We start from the raw sequence: 14,526 nt of genomic DNA, 5'->3' as shown, positions 1-14,526 counted from the left end.
AAACGCCTCCCCCAGCCACAGAAACAAAAGCTTGTGTTAATACCCCAGCGAGAAGGTGAATTAGCAGATTTTACAAGTGCAGAAGCCAGAATTAAGATGTCAACAGCGATGCTGTGCAACAAAGAGCTCGCACCTGTATCTTCAGCGCTGCGAGTATCTGGTAAGGCATCGCAGAGTGACTTTGCAGATGTCTGGGGTGGCAGAAGCAGTGGGGAAGGCAGGAAAGGAAAGAGCCAGCAAAGAAAAGAGCCAGCAAGATACACACGAGCGAGACTTCAGTGGAATGATCTGCTCCTTACGCTTAAGTCTAGCTTAGAGTGCTTAAAATCCGGTCCTTTGAATATTTATTCTTATAAATGAGCTTTTTTGAGAGGGAACCGCTCATCTCCCTGGCTGAAGCGCACATGAAGGGGGTTTAAGCAGAGACACAGGACAGGTGATGCTTTGAATTCCTGACAATTATTGCAGTGACCATAAAACCCTCCCCTTCTGTCCCCCAAAAGAAACCCCGCCACTGACACAGCTACACAAGCCACATTTACCGTTTATGAATAACCTGAAGAAGTTCAGAAGGCAAAAAAAAATCTTTAACTGCCCCAAAACCAGACTGATTCAACATTTTGCAAGAACTTCATTTTATGAAATGGTTTAATTTAGCAGGCTTTACTGCTGAGATTAATTTATAGCTTGTTTTGCACGGCTGCAAAACTCTCCCACCCCATCCCCTATACACACACAATTCTTTATTGTCTAGATGTTTACTCTCAGGGGGAATTTTAGGACTTTAATGTTTTTATTGTTTTAATCCGGCATATAAAAAAATTATTTGAGCAAAACAGCTGGTACAAGTGCTTGGAAAGTGGTGGTGCAGTTTCTCAGCTTGCATCATTAAGCAGGTGTTAAATAAACACGATGCCACGCTCCTCCCGAGATATACCACGGCAGGAGACTTGCAGGGAATCTTTTAAAACCGGCAGGGATGTTACAGCTCAGCCTTTCCTGCACGGATCTTTGTTTTTTTACCAACGCACCCAGGACCTGCTTTAGCCTAAATTCCTCCAGACAGTACCACTAACCCAGGGAAGGGGTGAAAAATCCCCGCTTGCTATTTTCTGCACACAAAGGGGATTTCTGCAGATCAGCCACGTGCCCTCCTCTTTACGTACAGAGAAGAAAAAGCCCAAAAGGTACTTTTCCCCCCCTCTTTTTCTTTCTGACACGCGCACGCCAGTCCTTTGTGCGGCTACAGCATCGCAACCCCCCAGCGGCAGGATAACGCAGTGTTTGCCCAGCAAATCCATCAGTCTTTACAAATCTCATGTTTCCTCCCAAGTCAAAAGAGCTACTAGAAATAAACGTATTTATTGTGAGTATTTACACCTCAACTCAAGAACTGACTCTTTAAGGAAGGTTCTCATGCAAAGCAGCAACCACCGAGGGGAGAGAAGTGTCAGCCAAAACCCCCTAAAGCTTAAAAAAAGCACGACTAGAAATTATTTCTATGAATAGCTCCGCTTTCATTCTCAGATCTCACATCAAATCTCTCGAAAGGACCTGAGATATTATGGCTTAAAGGTGGGTTGTGGGTTTTTTTCCCACCCTGCTCTCCAGCAATGAGATGCAGGGGTGGGTTTTTTTTCTCCCCACCAAGTGCATAAGGACGCGGCATCTCCTGCTTGCCTGCGCTCCGGCATCGCCGCTGCCGGGGAGAGCCGCATCCGTCGCCCGACGCGCTGCTCTGCGCCAGCAGCCGTGCCGGCCCGGTTGCCGCAGAGGGGCGGAGCGGTTTTCGCCATCCAACAATGCCCAGCTCTGTCCCGGCGAGCATCTTTGGGAGAAAAAGAGAGGGGTTTAGCTGCCTTTCCAATTAGCAAGAGTCATCTCGAGCTGCCTCCTCGTGGCTTTGCAAAGCTCAGCTGTGGCTTTCTGGGATTAGAGAACTGAACAGGGGAAGCAGGGTCATGATTAAAAAAAATTTTAAAAAATCCCCTGGTTATTTAGATATTGAAATAAAACCAGGTCACAGGCTTCTTGGTTACCAATAACTCTGTGCAGGGCCTAAGGAGCTGAAGGAAAACATGCCTGGCTTTCTCTTCGCGACCCAAAGCAGCCTCCTCAGCATCGGTTTTGCTGGGGAAGGAGAGGGAAATCCCAGGCAGAGTCCCCCCTACTTGTTTCTTTTTTTTGTCCTCAACCAACAACTTGGCTGGATTTTATGCAAGAAGTTTACAGAAAATCCTGCGGACTCGTGCACCTTTTCGAAAATTAAAAGCATCCATGGTGGCGTGGTAACAAGGCCTTTGTCAAAGCTACGTGCTGCAGTCACACTTAGGGAATAAGTTATCTGTTCATGCAGTAAAATACAAAGCATTCATAATTTTCTCAGAGATTAGCAGACAGGTAGCAAGCAAGGCTTTGAACAACAACAGAAAAAAAACCCCAGAACCACAAAACCAAGCAGCCTTCTCTTTAAAATACTGGTTTTAACATAAGGAAGTATTTTACTGGCCAAGAAAAAACCCAGAGCTGAAAAGAGGCAGGAAAAATTCAATCCTGAGCATAAGGCAGGCTTGGCTTGTACCTTAAGACCTCTCTCATTTCCTAACCAACCCTCCTCCCTCTAAAACCTCCAAACCCAGCGCCCTATTTCTCATTTGCTTTACGAGGGACGGCGGGATGAAAAACAGGTTTTGCAGTTCTCGTGATAAGATCGCACGAGGTTAAACTCACAAACCAGGGTCAACGTGGCAACACTCGCAGGTTCGCGTTCGGCTGCAAAGGCGTGCAGCCACCGGCAGCTTTCTGCTCCTGTTAAGCTCAAGACCACAAGCAAGCTTTTAGATCAGTCTAATTTCAAGTTAATAAAAGAGCCTGGCTTAATTTATGGCTTTGCGCTAGCAGTACACGCGGTTGGCATTTTTGATATAGAGCAAGAGCTTTAGGTAAGGACTGGGCTGAGATTAGTTCGTTCAAAGCAGAAACTCCATGGTTGTGAAACTCCCTTAAATCAAAAAGAGAAGAAACCATTCCTTGCAAGTACACGGCCATGTTCCTTTGTGGGTATTTTTGCAGCCCTGATCATGTTCCCAAGAAAGGGGAAACCCTCTCTCCTCGTTCCCCCCCGCTGCAGAAAGTGGAAACCATCCTGTGATCTGGGAACGATGAGGATACGGCTCAGTTAAAAAAAACAAAACAAAACCACCACAACACACCAAAACAAACTTAAATCATTAGAAACCTGCTTTCATTAGAAACTCCAGACCCGGTTCGATGGCCTGGCACGAGCAACTGGTGCCGCAGGTACGAGACGCGCACGGGGGCTCTTGCGTGCTCTGTGAGAAGGGAGGCGAGAACAGCAAACCTGTCTTTGAAACAGCCAGCCCCGCGTAAAGCGTGCACAGCAACGGATACCCTGCAAAACCTGCGTCCCCTCACACCGCGCACGGGCCCCTGTTCGAGCAGGGGATGCTCTCCTACGTCGCTGCCCAGAGTAACGACTGCTGCCGGCTTTCCTCCCTGCTGCCATCGCGTACCTGGCATTGAACCGCCCTAATAAAGGGGGACCGGTAGCCAGGCTATGTTCGTCTCCATATAAACCTATATGCAGATATACATACACGACTGTTTATATAGGAACATATCCTGCTGTGCGCGCTCTCTCCGTATATATATATATATATTTATAGCTGCTGAGCCTGCAAGTCGCCCATGGAAAAGCAGATGGCTTAACAGTCCAGCTTTCCCTGGAAATAAGGCTCGATGCCCCGCGGCGCTACTCGGCGCCCTTCCTCTGGAATGAGGAAGGTTAAACCAAGTTTCAAGCGGCTCCTAAGAAAACCGTGGTGCTGCCTTTGAGCTCTCAGCCCCCGTCTCGCTGGCAGGAGGGGCTCCCTTTGCACAGGGGACCAGAAATGCACCTTTCTTCAGCGGTAGGTGCGTTTCTGATGTGATTTGTGACCGGTTGAAGAATCCTTTGGGACAAGAGATGCTCCAAAAGGGCAATTAGATCCATTACTGGCTATTCTATTGCCACATGAAATAGGTTTACTGGTTGTGTGCCGCCTCATATACTCCATTTTTACGCCAAAATGAACAAGTATGCTAATGAAGCGATTGGAGAGCGTGCCTGATACGGCGGCAGCGGACGGCGAGCCAATGCTTTGCAGCACGGCTCATCCTCCGATAGCGTTTTCTTCGACAGGACCTGCATTAAAGCTGGCTTCTGCATATTTTAAGGCGTTATTAAGTATTCTGCAGCCTCGGCACAGCATCTTTAAGACGATAGAGGGGAAAAGCATGCAGCTATTTCTTCATTTTAATTGCTGCAGCGGCCAACACGGCTAAGAAATCTTAACAAGGATTTCTAGAACAGGCATTCGCCGGAACAGAAATGTAAAAGCTATCGCCAAACCTCACTGGCTTCTCGCTCTGGAGATGCAAAGTCAGAGCCCAGACGTTTCCAAGAAAATCCAAACTAGAAAGGAACTAACATGAGTTGAAGTTACTTATCTCCTCTACGTGCACGTTAAACCAATTCCTGCTAGTAAGCAACTACTTCACGCAAAAACAGCCCCACAGATCAGATCTGGGAGGTTTCTAGTGAAAGATGCAGCAGAACCTTATCAAAGACGTCCACTGCGGCTTCCAGAGACCTTCTGCCAGGCAAATTCTAGTGCTGCACACACAGGAGGAGGACACTAAAATATATCTAATAACTCCTTCCAGATAAATTTTGCTTCAATGCCTACCCTTTAAAACAGCCCCCTCCCAGAACGGCCTTAGGGACAGATGTCCCAGCTTGCGGCTGTCCCTGCGTAGGAGGGAAAAGCTGCTCTTGCACACCCAGCCCTTCACACGTGGCTGCAGGAGGGAAAGCAACTCCCGTGGCTCCCAGGAGGAAGGAGAGGGAGGGCAAGCAACGGCGCGTGCACATACAAGCGTGCTCGGAGCATCGCAGAGTTTCAGCTACAAACAGCCCCAATTTCCAGGTTACGTTGCTTCCTACCTAGCGTCATCTTCCAGTGAAGACCCTTTAAAAAACCCACATCCCTGTACAAAACATATCACCCCAAGAGATGAAGGTGAAGATCTCACGGGTCTCTGCACCCTGCTATCAGCATCCCCGATAACAAAAGCTGTCCTGAGCAGGTATTTGGCAGCAGGGTTAGAGCCAGGCAGCTTATTCACCTGCAAAAGGACAGCAGAGAGCGAGAAAACCAGCAGGAAAACAGAGAGGAGACCATGCAGTAGCTGCTAGTTCCACTTTCAAACCGGCCACATGCCAGAGCAGGCACGGGGTGTTGCAGCAATCCCTGCATCTGGGGCACTGCAGCAATCACCCAGGGGTTATTTTTAAAGCATTTCACGTGGGGAAGAAGGGGGAAAAGAAAGGCAGCAAAATAAGAGGAATTAGCAAGTCCCCAGAAAGGGGGCAGGGAGGAAAACCAAGCCCCATGGCGGGTGGGGTGTGACAGAAAAGCCTTTTCTTTTTTTGCTGCAAGGACGGCTCTCCGAGTCGTCACTCCGCAGCACGATGGGCTTCCAGATTCATCACGGCCAGACCGGCTGCTCGGTCCCCGGCTTTCCAAAGCGCTCCGAAAGGCTGTCAGCATGTGCAGAGAACACCAAAGCAGCCACCAAGCTAAAACCACAACTCCTAATTAATACCTAATCAGCCAGAGGGGATGCAAACATGTTTTCCTGCAAAGAACGAACCACCGGCGTTTCACGTTATTAAAAGTTGAGTCTTTGGCAGAGGCTTTCGCTGCAGTTTCTTCCCAGAGCCGCAGGATTTGTGCGGAGGTCCAGCGAGTCCTTTGGCATCCAGGCTCTTATTTAGAAAAGGAGAATTTGGAAAGCTGTCCAGACCCATTTCCATTTGACAGACAAGTGTCTCTGTCGGTTCAGCACCGCACACGTGCTTCAAATGCAAAGCAGAGCTGGCATTCTCAGAACCCGCAATGAATCCCAGCCATAGGAATGATAAAAGATTTTAACTTACAGGAAATGCTGCTATTAAATAATATTTAAGTCTTAATTATATTTTAAAACAGCCATTTTATAAAAAAAAGAAGTTCTATTATAGTGCTTTTGTAGTTAAAGGTCTGTCAACATTTCCATTTTAAACCTTCATTTCTAGGGGGTTTATAATTTGGTCATAAAAATTCATTCTAGGCTGGAACTTGGCATACAGGGGCTCAGCCTAGGAGCAATATTTTTTATTATCCAATTTGGTTTAAATTGGTTTGGCCGTTTTTAAGTTATAGGAGTGTAAAAAATAAACGTTTACTGGTTTCAGATGCCTTCTCAAGCTTATTATTATTCAAAATTAGCTTTCCCCTCCCCACCCCCAAAAATACCTTCAGCAAGAGGTAGGAGATATCATTTTACTCTGCTGACAATACATGAGTTACAAGTCAAATTAATTCGCTTCTTTTGATGCTAACAACCTAAAGAGTTACTATAGCCAACCACTACTTTTACGCGGACCCATTACATCCTGGAAACGCTCGGAGATTTGTGTAGCATCTGCCATTTTGTGCTTGATGTACAGGTACTGCAGCTGTAAAGGCCTTAATTTGAAATAAATAATTAACTCTGGAAACCTGCGTTCCTGTAAAATAATAGAAGACCTTTAACCAAGATGTTTCTCTGTAGAATTTTATTTCAGCTGTGGCAGCTTCAAATAAAAAGCTGCAGATGTGAAGCAAGCAGGCGTATACAGCTAGGAATTCCTCGCCACAGAGCTTCAGACGTTTCCTTCAATTTAAAAACCAGAAAAGAAACTCTAGTTTATGGCTCAGCTCTTCAAATCACTTGGGTGCAGTAGGGACACAACACGTACGTGACTTTGCATGCTAACTACAGACAAGGGGTATCTGTGCCCAAGCATAACAAAAAAAAGGCTCAGAGACGGATTTTATTCTCCTTCCGTCATTAACATCCACAATTTTTTACTTTAATATTTGGCTGGTAGAGGGGGGGGAACTGCTTACCCTGCGATCCAGCCCTGCGCTTGGGTCCCACGGTGACCCACGGCATCGTGGCGCCCGGGTCACCTGGGGGTCCCCAGAGCTGAGACCTGATGTCGATCGTGCCACGTAACCCCGGCAGGGGCAGTTGCAAGTCCTGCTCTTGGTCTGCCACTCTGACCAGCCCTGCCCAGCTTTGGCAATTGGCATTATCCACCCCACTCCACAGAAGCCGTTCTCCTGATTAATAAGGCTCAGATTTCCAAAGACATAACGGCTCCTGCCTCGTTAAATCAGTGGGTGTTAGGAGCTCGAATTCTTTAGGAAAAACACCCTGTGCCTGTGTCCAAGTCCAGTCCCACTCAGTTCTTGTGCCAGGACAGTAACAATTTCTACTGGAGGACAGGGTGTCATAACTCTGCTTAATAACCATTTAAATTCCTGTTTGCTCTAACAGCAGGTAGCCAATTGGGCTAAAGTTTCTCAAAGATTCGATTTTAACTCTCTGAATTTCTTAGGCAGTTTGTCTGGCTTCCCTTCATAAGCTTCAGGAACAAAGTCTCGAGAGGCAGACCCTAAGGAGGCTGTTAAATCAACACACAAGTATGTCTTTCTGTTCGTGCTCGTATTCAAACCGAACACACTCGTGTCCTGCGCACGCGTGGTCCTGGCTGGGGCGGGCAGCAAGCTCCGGCAGGGCTGAGACATCCCTTTGGATTTTCTCAGGGGAGTACAGGTGGCTCCTAGCAGCTTTCAGACAGGGAATATTTTCTTACCTCTTGCTTTATGCCATAACTGCAAGGAGAGGAGGACGGTAACAAAAGAAACCTTTGAAATTATGGCAAAAGAAAGATGCTTTGTTGTAAAGCAAAGGGGCACAGGCACTTTCTTCCTCTCACCTCTGGGTTGCTCTACACACCTACCAACCTGCTTCACTATATTATTCCGCTTTTTTTTTTTTTTTTTTTTTTAAATCACAAGAGCTTGTCTTGAACAATCTGCTTCCACTGAGGACATTCAGCCACTGACAAGACCTGCAGAGACAGGGACAAGACTCCTTCCTCGTACTGGTGGTGCTGGTCCCTACCTGACACTGGCATGAAGATACACCAGTACAAATCGTAGCTCGAGCTGCCAACAGCGATAACTCCACGGCTGGAAGTCCCACGGCAAACCTCCGAGTGGCCAAGCCACCGTGCACATCCTGGCTACTTGAAAAGTTTGAACCGTGACAAGGAGAGCTCGCCGCTTCTCAGAAAGAGAAGAGGGCCGTTTGTTCCTCTCTACACCAAGACTCATATAAAAGGAATAATCTATATTCGTTTGGATTATACAAGCTACAAAACACACCTTAGCTTCAGTTCCACATTTAACCAATCGCAGAAGCCATTTGTTGCCTCGTATATTACAAAGCAATAGAGATTTAAGGGATAATGGTCATGGCGGCAGAGTATACAAAGCAATAAACTGCTTTTGAGGTTGGTTAAATGCCAAGTGATGCTGAGGCCTCAATGCCATAAACATTATTTCTATTATATGACAAGATAAGAGGATACAATAAACCACAAAGAAGAAAAATCATTTTCTGGCCTTGTGAAAGTTCTGGGCTTTGCGTTTCTTGGACGCTGCACGAGCATCACCTCAGTGGCATGGGTTTAAGGGGAATAAATTGTTAAATTAAGGGTGGGTTTAAAAAGCAAACGATTGTTTGAGGAAATGGCCTGTGTAACTGCAGCGCCGGAATTAGGACCTGAGCGATGATTTGTGTCACTTATAAAAAGTGAAACGGTGTGGCGTGGGGAGGCAGGGGCTAGGGAAAGTCTTGGTCCCGGTAGAATATATTCAGTATTATGGCCCCTCCATTAGTGTGGGCAACAGGAGTGGACCAAACAGTTTTATTAATAAAGATGTTCCTCTGTTATGACACTTCATAAAGCCTCAAGCATCCAGCGCTCCCGGAGTCTTCAGAAGAGGAGCAGAAGGAGCACGACTGTTGGAGAGGCACGTCTATCCACCAACCTGCGTTCCACGCTGCCAGCCTGCCTGCCCGAACCACCCGACAGGCACCCTGAGACGGCTTTAACGCAGGTTTATACGGGAGGACAGAGCCAGACGTTGAGCGGTTTCCCTCTGCCACCACCGGTAATGAAGAAGCTCTTGGTAACGAAGAAGCAGCAGCAGCACATCTGAAGCCCCTGCCTTCCTTCCAGACCTTTGCTCTAGATGCCTTAGGACGGCTGAAGTTTTAATTACCTTGTGTTAATGAGTCAGAGTCTCATTATGCAGACTTAGTTAATACCTTTCAACTTTAATGGCAACGCTAAAGTTTACAGCTAACACTTGCTTGTGCTAAGGCTGCCTTTCATCACTCAGTATGTTTTAAATGGGATTAGAAGATTTTAATAACGATTAGCAGTGCACACCACCCCCAGATTAGTTTCACTTAACAGATTCAATGAAAGCCTCACTTGAGGCATCGCTCTACGTCTTCTGCAGACATTTGGGAGGCAGGGGCCTGACTCTACCTCCCTCCTCGCCTTCAGACAGCGGCACGGGGGGCCCACGTCCCTGCTGAACAGCTCTCCTCCCTCTACACAGAGAGGGCCGGGAAAAAAATGCGTCACCTGTCCTCCTAGAGAAGAAACCAGATAAATGACCTTGAGAAGAATCTTTTTTAAAAGCAGTATATGCGGCACATTTAGAAGTCAGCTGTGTCACAGCAGACTCACTGTTGGGAAGTGATCGCGTAGAGAATCCAAAAATAACAACCATTAAAGACCTAGCAACCAAAACATGTTTACATACCCACTGAAAGCCCACTAGCTGTGATGATATGGGGGGCACAGCAAGATCTGCTCATCTATTTTTGGTGGCCATTCCCTCTTCCCCCTCCTCACTTCCCTGAAAAGTTAGCTTTACAGCCTTTTTCTACCTAGAAATAGTGAAGGACAAGGAGGAAAAAAAAGGCATACAGCATAAAAAGACAGGGCTGGTACCAGCTACAAAGTGAAAGAAGCAGCTAATGGTTCAAAGAAATTACACCAGGAAGCAAAATAATTTGTTTTTCTTTTAAACTAAAGGGGGAAAATCACCACTGGCTTCACAATAATTGTCTTCGGTCTCCTGTTCAAATTAGTTTGGCTCAGCTCTCCCTTCTTCTCCTCCTCCTCCTCCCGTGACCTCCCATGCCGCATGTCTCAATGCAGTGTTTGCAAAAGGCAGATCACTAATTTTAGCGAGCAGAAAAGGACTGGGCGATTTGTCCCCAAGCCCGCTGCCCCAGCTGATAGTGAAATCCAGAAGTCCATCCCAATTTACCCACAACCAAAGCAGTCTTGTTCCCACAGGAGTGGCCCACCAAAAGCAGAGCACACCCTCAAACAGGGGAATACCTGAAAGAGCAGGAATCTGCAGGGATAAAAACACACCAGTGGATTGGGCACAGGATCAAAGGTTTAGAAACGAGAGAAAGGAACAGAGATGCTGGAGCCATGGCTGTGAAAGGACCCAGTGAGCCAGGCGTTATCCCAAAAAATGTTGACCCCGATAACCAAAGAGCCTCAACAGCTACCGACACCTTCCCATTCAAATGGGGTTTTTTCCTAAGAAAAACGCACCCAAAGGTCTTAAAAGAATCAGGAAAAAAAAAGCTGAATCCTGCAAGGAAGTCTCCCTCTTCAGTGCTGGCCATGGTCTGGCTTGGCTTTGAGCTGGTAAAAAGCATCCCGTGCTGTAAGGAGCAACATGGCACCGCTTGGGCGTGCATTTGTGTGTCTGGGTAGAAAAAAAAAATAATATCAGATTATCTTCCAGAAAGCTCAAAACTCTGGATTGTACAGACTCTGATGGGAGCCGTAGGCACTCAGCACCTGTGGGAAGGTCAGGATGTTTCTGTAGCAGATCACACAGAGCCGACTGCCCCTTTGTCGCCTACGTTTGAAGACAAGAGTCTCGATCTTTAGGAGTGAGGGAATGACCCAAGATCGGTGCGGTCCCCTCTGACCCTTATTAAGGCTTCACTTTAACAAGAGTCCACACAAAGAAGCCATTTCTGATGGGATGATCCACGGTGGCTTGTCAAGGGTCAGGGTTTAGTGCCAAAAGGCAGCACAAGCTGCTGGGGAAACAATGCAGCACGTGCTTCAGAGGTCGAGCCCTGAAGACAGCTGCTGGCCACCATCAACCCCCCAACTTCAAATTCAGATTTATTTTTAATATTCAAAGCTACCAATTGTCCTACCCTGTCCAGCTCATCGCAACCATCCAATTTTACTCCACTTGCCCCAAAATGCACAGCTCACCGAACATTCGTTTTAGCTGATGATCCTTCTACGACGGTCTGTACAGCTCTCGGGTACCACTGCGCTTCCACAGCGGTACTGCTGCACGTTAGCGGTGGGGAGGGTTTGTAAAAGGCTCTTAAGAACCTTCACCGTGAAGCCAATGTACAGAATAGAGGACAAAAATAACCGCACGTAACACACTAGGACTTGTGGGGAGAGGCTTGAAGCAACATGTATTTAGTTAGTCCAAAGGACTGTTAAGGGGCAACTTGATCGGTCAGCAAACACCTACAGAAATTCGATAGGAAGGAGCTTCTGTCTAACAAACAAAAATTAACAAGATCCACAGCCTGGAAGCTGCAGCTGAACAGGTTTAGACTGGAAATAAGGCATAATTTTTCCTTACCAGCGAGAGCAATTATCTATTAGAACAACTTAACCAAGGGCTGTGGTGAATTTTCCATCACTGGAAATATTTTAAATCAAGCTTGGATCATCATTATTTAATACATGCTCTGGTTTGAACAGGTATTGAAGGACGTTCTAGGAAACTGTGCACGAGGTCAGGTTAGATCACAATGAATCATACCGGTATGAATTACCCGGATTCTAACATTTCAATATTAACATGAAGAATTGTCAGAATTACCCATAAGCAGCAGTCTGGAACAGCGAAAGGAGGAAGCAACCACCTTTATATGTCATTTGTGGGAGATTGTGGGAGATTAAATTTAAATACATTGTTGTTTGCCTTAATTGCTTGTTTGAATCCGATTTTAAGGTTGTATGATTGAAGTCCTCACATCATTAAGTGCTCAAATACAGCTAATACATTTTATAAATGACTTGCACAATTTCACAGGCAAAGAAGTTCAAGATAAAAAGCAGCCTACAAAAAAAAAAAGAAAGAAAGAAGAGAGGAATATCACCTGCAAGTAGATAGAAAATGCTTCAGATGAGACTAGTGCTAGAAGGACCAAAAAGCTGAGAAGTCCTAACTATGTGTTTTTAAAGAGCCCCAGTCCCCAAGAGTTACCAGATGAGATTTTTGACCCATTTCTGCACCATAAAAATAAATGTGTCACAGAATTCACATGCAGTCTCAGAGGACGTGCCCTGGGGATGCAGAATTATCTTTAATTTCAATCGAGAGACTCACAAGAGGCATTAAGATATGAAATACACTGAAGAATTGTGGGGGGAGACGGGGGGGGAGTACCCTGGGATCGGTTAGAGCTCCCAAACGCGTCACAGCCATAATAGTTTGGCAACCCGACATCCAACGGTTGCAGCCAGGAAAACAAAGTGCGTGTGCATCACTTAATATCTAATTAAAAGCCACAATCCTCCCCCCCTTCCTTCCCCTGCAAAAGGCATCTTAGCATTCTGAGGTTCAAACACTTCAGAACAGACAAACCCAATTCTCCCTGGACTCTGCACAGGGCTGCACTTCTGCAAAAGCCTCGGTCTCTAATAGCTCTCATCAAAATAGCCCCAGCAGTAATTGCACAATCCCCTCCGTTCCTCCCATTAAATCGAGGTGTGAATCGCCAAGACACTGGACCACAGAGCGACGGAGAGACCCTAAAGCTCGGTTTTGGGCAAGCACTAACTTCGTTGCAAAACCAAGCGAAATGGAATGGCAAGGCGCCTTCCCCAGGCAGGCAAGCCTATGAGAAAGGTCGTAGGACTGAAAAAGGGGATGTGACTCATTCAAAGCAATAATCGTTTGCCCTAGGAGAGCAAGCAAAAGTTTTGCAAGGCCGTAGCCAACTGTAGCATGCTGTCCATGGAGGAAAAAACTCACAATGGGTCTTTTTTTTTTCTTTTTTTTTTTTTTTTTTTTTTTGCAAGCCCAAAATAGACTATGGCAGTTTAGGGTTCACATAACACAAACCATCAACTGTCACATTCTCAGCTGCTTTACAGAATATGCTATAGCAGCTAACTCATCCCAACAGAGACCGAATATCTGTCCTTTGGTTAAACAGCCTTGAAAGAAGATGAGCAACGTTATCAGAAAACATTAACAGGAGATCAGCATGTTTTCTCCGGGCTGTGTGGGTCTCCTGGAAAACACCAGCAGAATAACAATACACCCCAAAGCAAGGCAGATTTCATTACTTTGGAGTGCCTGCACTTGCTCATAACCTGGATTTACACACTGCAAATCCTCTGATCTGATTACCTCCAGTGATCACGTAAAACACCGGCTTTAAACTCTTTGCCTCAGTGATAAAACAGCCACTTTGATTCACAACGACACATTCACAATAAAGTATACTGTAAACGTACCTGTCCACAGCCAGGGGCATTGCACACAAACGGCCTGTCGTCTCCCATATTTCATGCAGCTGAGCTAAGCTGAGGAGAAAGGAGAGAAGAGGAAATTGTTAAATAAGCTAAAAAAATTAAAAATATCAAGAGCAGAAGCTGCCCTTTGCAGGGCTGTAATTAATCAAGGCCGCGCTCGCAGGGAAGGAGGATCTCTTCATGCCCTAGACACAATCAGGGAAGGGAAATTAATCCAAGCCAAGTTTAAATAAGACTTCGGAGGGCCCAGTCGATTTTTCACGTATGAAGAGAAAGCACGGCATCGCAGCTAGAAGGGCTCACTGGGAACCGTGACAGTGAGACAGCACGGGCCAGCGGGCAGGAAAGGAGCAGGAGTTTTCCATGCCTGAGCTCCCACCGAGGCCCACCACCAATTTTCCAGAGGGTCAGGGGACTTTCTGCATCTCAGTGGCACCACCTGCGAAACGGGGATGATGCTCAGGACCGCCTGGTGCGGCAAAGACCTACGAAACATCCCCCAGATGGAGAATGTCACAGCCTCTTCACCCTCCCTCAGTATTTACAGTAGAAAGCAGAGACACATAAGCAAATACAGTGACAATCTACAGGAAAAAAAAAAGTGAAGGCAAGAAGCGATCAAATAAATCCAAGTCCTCTCTATGTACAAGTTATATTTTCAATGGGAGAGAACTAAAATTTGTCATTTAATTAATTAAGGGATTATAGGAGTGGTGCTCCGTTTTACAAGGCAATAATCTGGCTCCCTAGTGGGTAAACTACAAGGCTGATGGCAGGGGTAGTTTATCACAGATTATAGCCAAGGATAACAAAACACTCAGTCCTATTATGCTACAAGTGAAGCTATTCTTATTAATAAAAAATAAGAGTAAATAAAGTAACCCCCACCACCTCAAATTCAAGAAATAATGGTTCCCTCCACCCACTGATATTTTTATAGCAGGATTTTAAAAAGCCAT

The 14,526-nt window shown here is 46.2% G+C and overlaps 1 protein-coding gene across 4 annotated transcripts in view; it reads right to left on the bottom strand.

Annotated features, from left to right (window-relative positions):
- LOC129198146 (cyclic AMP-dependent transcription factor ATF-7) overlaps nt 1–14,526 on the bottom strand; it is a 68,617-nt gene that overhangs the window by 34,364 nt on the left and 19,727 nt on the right. For 2 of the 4 annotated variants that reach the window (XM_054807235.1, XM_054807236.1), the window contains one exon: nt 13,550–13,618. In XM_054807235.1, the coding sequence (XP_054663210.1) occupies nt 13,550–13,597 (48 nt within the window). In that variant the 5' untranslated portion in view covers nt 13,598–13,618. Of the gene's footprint in view, nt 1–13,549; nt 13,619–14,526 lie in introns of those variants that run through there. The other 2 variants (XM_054807237.1, XM_054807239.1) reach the window with 2 other exon arrangements.

This window comes from Grus americana, chromosome 31 (genome assembly GCF_028858705.1).
Source record: "Grus americana isolate bGruAme1 chromosome 31, bGruAme1.mat, whole genome shotgun sequence".
NCBI lineage: Eukaryota > Metazoa > Chordata > Aves > Gruiformes > Gruidae > Grus > Grus americana.
The sequence above is the reverse complement of the archived record's forward strand: the minus strand, read 5'-3'. Positions and strand labels throughout refer to the sequence as shown.